The sequence below is a fragment of the Lycorma delicatula genome, chromosome 11, assembly GCF_047948215.1.
Source record: "Lycorma delicatula isolate Av1 chromosome 11, ASM4794821v1, whole genome shotgun sequence".
Taxonomy (NCBI): Eukaryota; Metazoa; Arthropoda; class Insecta; order Hemiptera; family Fulgoridae; genus Lycorma; species Lycorma delicatula.
Genome location: NC_134465.1, coordinates 17,718,072 through 17,730,669, shown reverse-complemented (window position 1 = coordinate 17,730,669; position 12,598 = coordinate 17,718,072). Strand labels below are relative to the sequence as shown.

Below are 12,598 nucleotides of genomic sequence, written 5' to 3'. Positions count from 1 at the left end.
CATTTGTTTCTCTGTTTGTAGATAAATGTTGTTAATACACAACTGAAAAGCATTGGTGAGACCTTATTGCTGGTTTACTCCTGTTTTTATGGGAAAAGAACTAAAAATTTAACTTTAGAAGGTGTGCTTGTTAGTCTTTTCTAATTACGTTTCTAGTTTTATCACCCATGGTAAATTCTTTTAGTATATCTAAAAGAGGCTGTTAATCTACGAATTCATATACTTTTTAGTCTGGATTTTAATGTTTGAGAGAAGTCTCATTTGTTGTTCTTTTTTAAATCTTCTTCAATTTTTTTTTTTTTTTCAAAGTAGAAACTTCTTGTTTTCCTTATGACATTGACTGTTTCTTTCTTGTTGTTTGAAGTTTTTTGCTAATTTTGTAAAGTTTAGTTTTCCAAAGTTCAGATCTTTTGAGAAGAGTTTCTTTGTAACTTTCATTTCACTATCTATGTTTTTTTTTTGTGGCTTGAAGGGTGATTCATCTGCTGATTCTTTGAGAGAGATATTTATGACTGAACAGGGAAAATCCACTGGTTTAATTTCTTTTGGTACTTTTCTTTAATTTTTTTATTTAATTTTAATTCCTCTATTTTATACTTTTGTATTCTTTTAGGAGTAACTCCTTTTTTATTTGAGATAAACTTTACTTTTATTCTTATTAAATATTGATCTAAATCTTTGATCGCTTCTTTTTGAACTTAACACTCATTATTTCTTTGCAATTTTTAGGAGAGTTAGTGACATGTTCTATTTGAAATTCTCCAAGTTTTAAATTTAGGGATTTATATGTCTTTCTGTCTTTAGGGTCTTTCTTAAACTATTTGGTCATTAATTTCAGGTTATAACATTCATAAAGTACAATTAATCTTTCTCCATTTTGAATGATTCTTTGTAGGCTGGATATTCTCTGACAATTTTAGGAAAATTTGACTATTTACCTACTTGACCATTTAAAGCTCCTAGAGGAATTTTTATACTATTCTGGGAAATTTTAGATATTTCTAAAATCTTTTGTTATATGAGGAGATTCCTAAAATCTGTGACTTTTCTGGATTCTTTCTCTCATTTTCATTTGTTGAAGCATGAGCTTTGATTAGAGCAGAGAAATATTAGAAATTATTACAGAATTTAGAAATTTTTTGTTTATGATAAGTGCTGATGTAAGAGAGAATTCATTCCCAAAAAATAAGAATCTTATCCTGGACTTATTAGAGAAAATGAGAATTGAAATTGTTTCCTGTTGCATCCTTGTTTGACCCAGATCTACTACTGCAAACTGGCATGCCAGGCCTACCAAAATGTAAAAGATATTCAATTTCCAAGCTATACGTTCACTCTGTTCATTACAGGGAATGACTGTATAGTGAATATTATTAATTTCCAAGAAAGCTGTTCTGATTAGTGCATCTTGTATGTCAGTTGTTGGATAGATTATATAAAGCAGTATTTATGTTGCTATATACAAACAAGGCTGCAACAACCAGCCTTAATCATTTTCTTACCATTCTGTTAAATCGTCCTCATTATAATCTGCAAATCCCAAAAAATGAATTATTTCATTACTTTATCTTTACTTTGAATTTGATCACTTGTTTTTGTCTGTAGAAAGCCACAATTTTTTCCCTGCCCTTTGTAAATTAATAATAGCAAAACAATAAAGAAGTTGGTTCACTAAACATAATTGATTTTTTTTTTTGTGCTTCTCGTAAAGGATATGTATAAATAGAACATACATACAATGAGGAAAAGAATATAAAAAATTTACAGATACCTGTACAGAATGAATGAGAGCAGATTAATTAAACAAATGTTTATTTATTTTTTTTAAATAAGCTGGTTTAGAAAAGAAAAAAAGGATTTTAAAATACTGAATACATTAAAAAGCAAAATTCTTTGTAGGCTTTTTTCAGAAAAAGGATGGATGAATCTAATTTTTCAGAGGTGGAGAAGAAAAAGCACAATCGTAAATGGAGTGATGAAATGAAAAGAAGGATGAAGAGGTTTTGGAAAAGAAAAAAGTCTGAACTATGTAAATGTGATCCTCAAAGGTCAGATCAAATGAAAAAAAGGAAACATATAAGGGGTTGGATTTTTTTTAATGAATCTAAACTTAACTTATTGTAACTGTATGAAACTAAACTTAAGAGGCATATAATTTCCTGAGTTTTGTAAATGTATATTAAATAAGATGAACTGACTGAATTTTTTATGGTTTGAATTGTTTATGCTCTGCTGTGTATTTTTAAATTTAAAACTATCATATCTATGAAACCATACATGATAGTATTGGTATGGAAGAATCCTGAAACTGAACGCCATCTATTGTTTTCTGTTAATATGAGGGATGAATTCTCTGATTAAGGGAAAAATAGTTTCATTACAACTATGTATAAATTACTTTCATCTTGAAGATCCAAGTTGTACTTGGTACAACTTTGTACATTTGGTACTTCTATTATAAAAATGCCAATCATTTTTAACACTTTATATAATAACATTTTAATATTTATAATTATAAATTAAATGGTTTGAATAATTAACATACTTACTTTTTAAAGCCCACAACTCTTGATTATGTACTCCATCTATATATCGTTCAATATCATTTTTACATTCTTTATTATTTAAAGTATTGTATCTCTTCCATATTGTGTTTGCTAACGCACTTGATGTTGGACCCGTATTATTTAGTAATACACTATAAATTATAGTAAAATTATAATATGATTCAGCAGATTTATTACATATCAACTGGATTATAATTATTTTTATTACTGTGTTACATGTATAACATTTTAATAATCCCATATTTTATTATTTATGACACTCCTGAAAAATATATATTTTTTTAATTTTAATTTTATTTTGTAATACAGGATTTTGATGTCGTATACAGTTTATATATTTTTTTTATCACTATGTTCAAGTATGTATGTTTTAAATTTAGTAAATTAAATGTGAGTAAGTATTCAGTGTCAAGTGTGAAAGTTGGTGCGACTACAAATGTTATTTTGACAATATTTTAGTGACATTGGGCTAATCAGTTCTAAATTAAAAACTATTCTGTTGCGGGTAAGAAAGTAGAATGATGTAAGTTTAGTATGTGAAATAAATTTGATTAGACCATTGAAACTAATAATAATCTATATCAAATTGTAAAAAGCTGTTACACTGCAAACTCTTAATTTATTCACCAAAATGTTCATGAACTATAAATTTATAAATTACACTCTTTGCTGTATCCTTTGTTTAATTCTTTTTTTTCTTTCCTAAAAAACTCAAATTTTGTAACAGTGTCATGGTAAATTAGATTATTTCATTTGTGCAAAAAAATGCAGGAGTTAATTCAAACAAATCCATTTCTACAAAACATATATTGATTTAACTGATATGGTTAACAATTCTCAGTGTCTGTTAGCAAGTAAAGCTTTTTTTGCTCTAATACAAACAAAAGAACTTTCCATGAACTATAAATGAATTCAGAGAAAATATTTTTTTGTATGCTACTAGAACATGCAACATTAAACTTAATACATATTCTTCATATCTGTAAGAAAGAACAACACAGTTTAAATAAGAATTAGCTTTAAACCTGACCACAGAAAAATGTAAATGTCTTTTATTCTGAAGATTCTAGCATGAATGTCATTTAACATGCATTATAAAAAATAATACACATCTTACAAAAAAATTAGAGATTATATAATAATAATTAATCTTAAAAGTTTTGCACAGTTCTATGCAACAAATCCAGATTTTTGTTAATTTAATTTGGTTTAATATTGCTAACAATACATACCACAAATAAAGAAACATCAGTGTCCCATCTTGTAGCATGATAACAAACTACGCTTCTAACTTGTCCCACTCAAATTCTTTTGGCTATAAATTGAGTGTAACTCAAAAACAACTCAACCAATCTTCATCTTATTTTCACATGCACGACTTCAGATATACTACTACAGCATATCTAAATTTCAATGAAACTGATCTACTAGTTCTGAAAATTTTTAAGCCTTAAAATTCTACACATAGCCTATATAAGGAAACCCCAGTTTAAGTGAATGGTATTTTTGTATTCCTCATATCTTAAAAAGTAAAGAAAATTCATTTTCACCCCCCTCGACCACTGTACAACTGAAAGAATATACTTTTCTTCAAAAAGTTGGTAAAAAAAAGACCACTAAACAATCTAATTAAAACTGTATAAATATGAAGTTCCATTTTAACATTCATGAGAAGTAGCTTTAGAGTATATTTTTCCAAAAGGTTCTTGTACAAAATTAAATAAATGTAATTTAACAAGTATTTTGGTGGAGTATAATTTTTTTTTAGGTAGTATTTATCTGGTCTGTGAGAAAGTAATTTGGAAATCACATTTACTATGAGCAGTAGACAGTGCAGTGCATAATGCTGTGTAATGTGCAATACTGGATTCAAAACTAATGATTAATATAACTCATAATTTTTTAATTTAAAGAAAAGATCTGTAAAATCAAAATTGAGACCCAAAGATATGTTGTTATTGAAGAGTACTCAAAATATACAGATAAAATTAAAAAAATAAGGAGGTTCTATGATGAATAGAGAAATTTTTGGCTGACTATTATAAAAAGATGAACAGGGCTAGGTGATCCATTTATTAACACATTTTGTTTTAAGAATTTTGTTGTAGAAAAAATAAGGGTAGGTTGTAAATAAAAATTAGAGTGTACAAAAGAGATTATTTAGGTTATAAGATGTGAGAGATATGTTGAGAATAATAGTTTAAACACAGAAGAGAATTAAAAAGTATGAGAAAAATATAAAATCAGCATGGAAGACAATAAGAAACTTGTTAAGATAGTTTTAGTTTGATGCAAATTGAATTTGTGTATTCTTATTCTTCAGATTTTTTGAATATCAATGTAAATATCGCATGTGTACAAATAGATTTGTAAGGAAGTTATCAATTTGAAATAAAAATTTACTTACTGCTATAAAATTTCATCTAAAGGTACTATCAATACTTAAAACTTTTTTTCTTTGTAAATAACAATTAAATTATTATGTAGTAAAACAAAGGTAGTTCATCTATCTACTAAAAGAATTGTTGTGTAATTATAAATTTATGTAACCACAAGTTCCCATATTTTTTTATACCCTTCTACAAACATGTGGTTTAGATAAGGAGTTTCAATAGAAGATAATTGTTGTTGTTTAGTTATACTTATCTATGGGTGGTTTTTTAACCTTATTATCCTTATTTCCCCCCAATTATAATATTAAATTTTAGTATTTATTGATGCAGTCATTAGTTATTAATAGATAACAGCAGGATATAGTGAAACTACAACCAACTTTTTTAAGTTTAGTGATCTATAGATTTATTAAATAAGGCTTTGGTCTTGAAATTTTATCTTTATATCACACCTCTCAATTTACAGGATACAGATTTTGAACTGAACTTAACTTATAGAGCACTTTGTGAATTGTTAAGTATTTAAAACATGCTAATGACATTATCATTATTTTCAGAAAAATTTTTACAGCACATTTGATAGTGAAGTTGCTACTGCTATGCGGAAATAGTGAATTATTTCCACACAACAGTTTTATAGGTTCATTTCTTAGAGAATACTATTTTCTATCTGAATGTTGCACAATGGAAAACTAGGTGATCATCTCAAAATTTGTGAAATATCATTTGGGAAGATGTAGTGATATACAGTTCCCATATAAATTTTCCTGCTGATATTTCATATTCCCATAAAAGGACGAGTCAAGTCCTCACCTTGAAAACATGAAAGAACATAATTAGGTTCACTGAATAGAAGGTACTGTGAATTCACAGCACCTGCCATATAGCTATGTAGTTCATGTTAGATCAACAGACTTAAATAATACTTAAAGAGATTTTTCTAAATCTTGTGGCTTCCGTGAATGTTCCAGTCAAGCTGTCTGTTTATGTTATACTGATCTGCATTTGGGGAATCAGAGACTCCTGAAACCCTGAAATTTTAAGGGCAAGGAGTAAACTGGCCTCTCATTTCTCATAATTAACATGGCTTTGTGTGCTATACTATCAAACTCTGTGGAAATCTTTTAGCAAGGTTGTATTGTCCAACCATTACCATTAAAGTTGGGGAAGTCTTTGCTCATACAAAAAAAACTTGCAACAGATTATGTATGACAGCCATTCCACTTACTTGAGAACTTTTACAACAGAGAACACCACAGTGGTGTATTTGGAAGTTACTTTGTGAGGGGGAATGCACCACTGTGGTATTAATTTTCTTTCCTAACATATGGCCTTGTGAAATTTCACCATCTACAACAGCCATTATATCTATGGATGTCCATGCTAGGAAGAAGTTCAGTTAGTGTGTTATGTTTGTTGTTCTAGGGTTGAAAATTTTTTTTAGCTTTTACAGCATCTGGTTTCATTCTTTTTTCATCTATCATGTCCTAAGACTAACTGTTTTCTAAGACTACTGTTTTCTAATTATTCTCTAAGCACTCTCTTCTTTAATTTGAATCTTTCAAATAATGATTCATTACCTCATCTGTTACACCAACATGTCATCTATCAAATACTTAAGAACTTTTACAAAAGAGTACATATCACCAATAGTGATACTTTAGTGACATAAATATCTGTTGGACAAGGATTCATGTGTAACCAGAACGCGTAAAGAAAATCCCCTATATATCATAATTAAAAGGACGCAAAGTAGTGAAGTTTACCAATGGAGATACCTCTGTCTTAAAATGAAAGGACAAAAACTTAATAATAACATTCTGATGTTTCTCTTTATATTTGAAGGTACCTTACAAGAAGTAAATATTAAAGAAAAAATAGTAAAAAACCAGCAACTGTAATGCACTACAACAATAGCATATTCAGAAGTTTCCTGTTTCTACCTTATTATCCCTGTGAAAGAAAAACACCTTCATTGTTATGTAAAATTAGATGTTCACTTTTTCCATTTTATTATTGTTATTATTATTATTACCAAGATTAGTTACTTGTTCATCAAACAGCACAATAACACATAAATGAAAGTTTTTTTTAGTTTGTGACAAGGGCTAATGACCATTATAGTTGATGCCCATTTTTCTCATACAAATAAAATCCGGTTAAATTACCCGATTTTATAAATGCCATTATAAAGACTTTTCTTAGTCCTGATGAAATTTCCCAGGAACTATGACATACAAGAATGTCATTATCTACTAAAAAAGTGGGTAGGGGGAAAAAAGGAGAAACTGCGAGTGTAGAAAAAAACAAATTACGTTATTAGTATGCCAAAATCTCGGTATATATGTGGATGCTTATCTTTTTTTTATCTTTTTTTTTATTTTCTCCCAAAATTCTCCCTTCCCCGAAAATAGTAAAAGCTATCTTTTTATTAATTGCATATTTTTTATTCACTTGACTGTTAAAAAATATGCAATATTATTGCATATTTTTTAACAGTCAAGTTTACGAAAACTTTGTCTAGAGATGAGGTACCACAAGTATTAATAGAAAAATATAACAGTAAACGATTGCTTTCATTAATAATTAGGGTTTTTTTCATTAGTTATTATTAACAATGGTAATAAAAAATTTTTTTTTTTTAATAAGTTTGGATGTTTACTAGAAACATTTAGATTGTTGAAAAGAATGCATTTTAAGGAATAAAGTAATTATTCTTCATTTTAAAATTTTTAGTAAGTACTGTAATTGTTTTTTTTTTGTGGAATTATTTGTTTACTTTTTAGGTATTCAATAAAACAAAATTTTAATTCATTAAAATAAATCTTATTTTAAAACTATATTCATAAAATAAGTAAACCAATAATGTTTTTATTTTTGCGCTAAATTTGTTTTTCTCTTTCATTAGTAATTTTTTTTTTATTAATTATTACATGAAATTTATGTGTTGTTGAGTTTATATTTTTTTATTACAATTTTAAAGTAAAGATATTTTCAAAAATGGTTTTTTTCTTTTATTTTATAAAATTTATTTTTGTTGCCTTTTACATAAAACAAATGTAAAATTATTTTTGTTTTTAAATTACTGTAAGATTAATAACATAAGAACTGTTTTGTTTATAAAACTATTAAAAATATGGAGTATGTAAAAAAATGTAATATATAATATTCAGTTTTCATTATCTCCTTTGTAAAAAGAAAGTTCTTGTATTTATACACTACACTGTTCTTATAAAATTTGCTAACATCATTTATAAAAGTTGATTATAGTGACAGAATTTACAACTTTTAAATAAAAGTCGATGAAAAAAGTTTTATTTTGTATTTAAAAGTATTTTTGGTTACAATTATATTACAGGCAAATACTTGTTGGATATGATTGATGGGTAATTTACTAGGACCTGAATGGATATACCCACCACCTTCTTAATAATTTCGTTTTTTTTTTTAATAAACAGCTGTTTTAAATGTTAGCAAGGGTTCCTGGGAATAGACTGAGTCTGTGCAATTAGATATTCTAGTCATGGCTGTTATTATTATGTAAATTTTGTGCTGCAAATCATTTGTCATTAAATTATCCAGCATTTTTTTTAGGAACCCGCTCTATATACTGTTAAAATTTTTAAAAAAGTTTCAAAATTTATGACCTTTGAATCATGTAATAACTGAATATATATATATATTCAATTACGCTAGGTATTTATTTACTTAAAGTCGTATCATATTAGCTAACATGCAGAAACATTTAGATAGCACAACTTAATTGAAAATTTAAATTACTCTAATGTTACATCAAACCAAATTGTATAATGAAATAAATGGCATTGAAAAATTTCTTTCAAAACATCTTTATGATCATTCTTAGTGACTGGTGCTACTTTCACATTGGTATTGATTGGAAGTTTTTTTTTAATTAGACAAACAAGAATAAGCATGTGGTTTGACTGTGCAAGTAATAAGTGCAGTTTGTATCTGTTCATTTAATATAGCATTATGTATTTGTGTATATTTATATATTTCCTAATTTAGTAGTAAATGAAGATTGTTCTTAGAATTGCTGAATTTCTGATTTGTGTCTCAGAAGTGGTTAGTAAATGTTGATTTTATATTACTGTGGATGGCTTTTAAATGTTAATTAAATTTATGATTTTTAGCATATATAAGGTGCTAAACTTTTAAATGGATTGTATTGATGTATTGGTACTGAGAATAGTATTGAATTTTGTAATAATTCTTTAGTAATAGAGCAGGTTGAAAAATCAAAATATTTAGGGGTAATTATTAACTGTATAGATCATATTAATTTAATAAATTAATCTGAGTCGCATAAAGCTTAAGAAAATTTTATTTTCTACATTCTTATTTTCCTACGTCTGTTCTGAAATTGATTTATTGTTTCTCAAATTCACAGTATGGAATTTCTTGTTGTGGTGAACTTATGAAAGTAACATTAAACCACTAAATACTGTAGAAAAAACATTATTCGTTTAATAACTAATAAATAGTACTTAGACCATACTTTCCATTTATTTTGTGAACTTATTATATTACCTCTCAGCAGTTATTTATTGTGTTAAAAAATTCTTTTGTTGAAAGCACAAATGACAATAATGGTGAATCGATATAAGAAGATCAAATTCAGGTCAGTAAATAATTATCCTTTATTCAAATCCAGAACTGAAATGTTATTATTATTCAGTCTCAACCGTAATAAATTCTTTATTCTTTTTTTTTTATTCAAAATAATCTAATTATATTTTTTCCCAAAAAAAGTAAATAAATAAATAAATCTAAATATAACCCTTTTAAGTTGTGATTAGTAATTAGAAACCAATAACTATAGGCTACATTTTCAAGCTGTAGAGCATTATCCAATTTTTTTTGTATTTTTATAAAATGATGGTAATTTCACTTCTGGGGTTTTCCCTTTGAATTGTCTAATTCTATATATGTTAAGTAGTAATTTAATTTCTGGGTTTTTCCTTTGAGATATCTAATTCCTTTTACGTTAAATAGTAAATGTTCGTGCTGATTATTTACATTTTTGTGTAATGTATTACTTTTTTGTTATGCACAAGTATGTAATCTTAATCTTTCATTAATTTTGTATGTTTTTTCTTTTTATATAATACTTATCGTAAGGTAAAATCTGGTGTACCTGTAATTTTATGGAATAAATAAAATATTACTGAGTTGGAACAGTTTAATTTATACATTTCTGATTCATTGTGTTTTTTTGTGATTCTTTTGTTTGTTCTGAAGGACAAATTGTATAAAGGTTTTTTTTTTAATTTATGAGCTAATTTCTATGAACATTTTAACAAGTTGTATTTTTATTTTTTGTAGGAGCATGTCAATGAATATTGCTGTTATAACATTTGCATGTGGTAGGTATTTTATTGTGTTGAGATCATCTCTTTGGATTTTAGGTGATGTGGGAGTTGAGTAGTCTTTGGATCATAATTCTAAAAACAGATAGTTTATGCGACTATCTATTACTTAACTGCTACCATAACATCAGCTGATATTAGTGTGAGAATAGCACTGCAATGAATAATATCAGCTGACAATGTGAGAAAAACACAGTGCCAGTTACGATGATGGTTAAAAACAGTCAAATTAATTTTATTATATAATTTGGTTTTGTTTGTCATTACAAAAATTTAAATTTCAGATTACTATCCGCTAACTCCACAGCCTGGAGTGGTAGCATCTTGGTCTTTCATTCAGACGATTGTCTGTTAGCAGGGTTCGAATCCCGGTAAGGAATGATATTTTCTCATACACTACAAAATTCCATTTCCATATCCCATGCACAAGCTTATGTGGTGATATCAAGTCAAAAAAAAAAAAAATTATTATTTTTATGTTTATTTATTAATTATTTTGGATCTTTTTCATTAAGTGTCAAGAAATTATTTTTCATTATATTCTTCATTTGCCTTGTTATTATTTTTTTTTCTTTTAAATGTTAAATATACTAATTAATGTTTTCAGTTCAGTATTTACAAAAAAAATAAAACATGATGAGTCACTTTTCATTTGTATGTTATAAATGTTCTTTATTTTGATGATGTATGATGTACATCCTCAAACATGTGAATCATATGTTGGCTATTAACAATTTTATAAGTATGTATTGAATTTTATTTGTCTTGTGGAACAAGTTGCAAATGAAAATGATGCTGTTACATTCTTACAGGAGCACAGTATTGTACACAAACCTCACATATGTCAGTGTGGTCATGAAATGATTTTGCATATGGATGTGTATATTCAGTAACATACTCCTGGGGTGGGTGCATGGAATACAAACAATAACATCAGAAAACGTTCTTTGCTGGGTCTAGATTACTGTTCAACAAAATCATCTTTTATCAGTTAACCGCTGAGCAAAGAAACTAACAACCATCAAGTTTTGCCAGGAGGAGCTGGAGATTAACCATAACACAAAAGTTGATTGGTGTAATTCTGTGTTCTCACGTCAAAAATATAATGTGGGCTGGGTCCTTTCTCAGCATGGGGCTTTCAAAGTTTTCTACCATGAAACCAAAGAATGTTTTCTTGTTGTTGGCAGGACAGAAGTGCAGAGCCTTTCTTAGAAGGCTTACTTACTTACTTAAGACTTACTTAGAAGTGCAGAGACGTTACTGCCTGTCAAAGTGAATAATATTCAGCAAGGATCAGTAATTATTTCAGATGAGTGGTGAGCATACTGCAGCATTCAAAACCTATCATATAAATAAAACACCAAATGGTCAATCATTCGGAAAATTTCATTGACCCGCAAACAGAAATGCACATTCAAACAATAGAAAGAACATGGAGGTCGGCCAAACATCAGAATAAAATTGACTGCAGCACCAATAAAACAATGGGTCATATCTTGTTTAATTTTGTGGTGCCAGCGCTACCAAGACTTATTTGTTTAACAAATCCTGAGAGATATTGGTGTTTATTGGTCTCCACAATGACAAGTGAAAGCATTTTTTTTATGCATACTAGTTGAAGATCACATAATATGTAATTTGTAAAAAAAATTTCTTGACTCTTAATGGAAAGGATGGATTGTTTTTTTTTTATTCTAGTAATTGAATGCCTAAAATCATTTTTTTCCAGAAGGCATCGTATGCACAGATAAAAGATATTTATCCTAAAACTTATAATTACTTAGCAGCTTATAATTAAAAGAATATTAAGTATTGTATCATAAATGCATTAAGCTATGGTTCATTCCTGATTTAAAGCCCCCAAAAAATAGTTGCGATTTCATTGATTCATACTGAACTAGTAAACGAGCCCTAATAAATATAGCTACATTATCGTGGCTTATAAGTATCAAGATGAAAATATATTATAAAAATTGAAGAGTAGGCATTATTAATTATCGAAGTATTTGTCACAACAATTATAATAATTGCTGCTCCAGTTTATTTTTTAAAGAATGGTAAAACACAATTTTGTTATTCTGTTTTATTTAGTAAAAATATATCTATGAAATAACGTTTATTACTTTAATTCTCTAATTTTTTTTTCAAATACTTAGTAATGTTGAGCAGTAAAGACAGTAAGTCAGCAAGACTTACTAAAACTAAGAAAACGAACAATTGTGGGAAAACTTTCTTAATTACCATCTCT

At 27.5% G+C, this 12,598-nt stretch overlaps 1 protein-coding gene across 1 annotated transcript in view; it reads right to left on the bottom strand.

Annotated features, from left to right (window-relative positions):
- Positions 1-5,064, bottom strand: part of LOC142332473 (nose resistant to fluoxetine protein 6-like) — a 57,150-nt gene extending 52,086 nt beyond the window's left edge. The window contains exons 1-2 of the mRNA XM_075378919.1: positions 4,975-5,064; positions 2,550-2,829 (exon numbers count right to left, since the gene is read on the bottom strand). Coding sequence (XP_075235034.1) covers positions 2,550-2,808 — 259 coding nt within the window. The 5' untranslated portion in view covers positions 2,809-2,829; positions 4,975-5,064. The remainder of the gene's footprint in view (positions 1-2,549; positions 2,830-4,974) is intronic.
- Between the last annotated feature and the right edge of the window lie 7,534 nt (positions 5,065-12,598).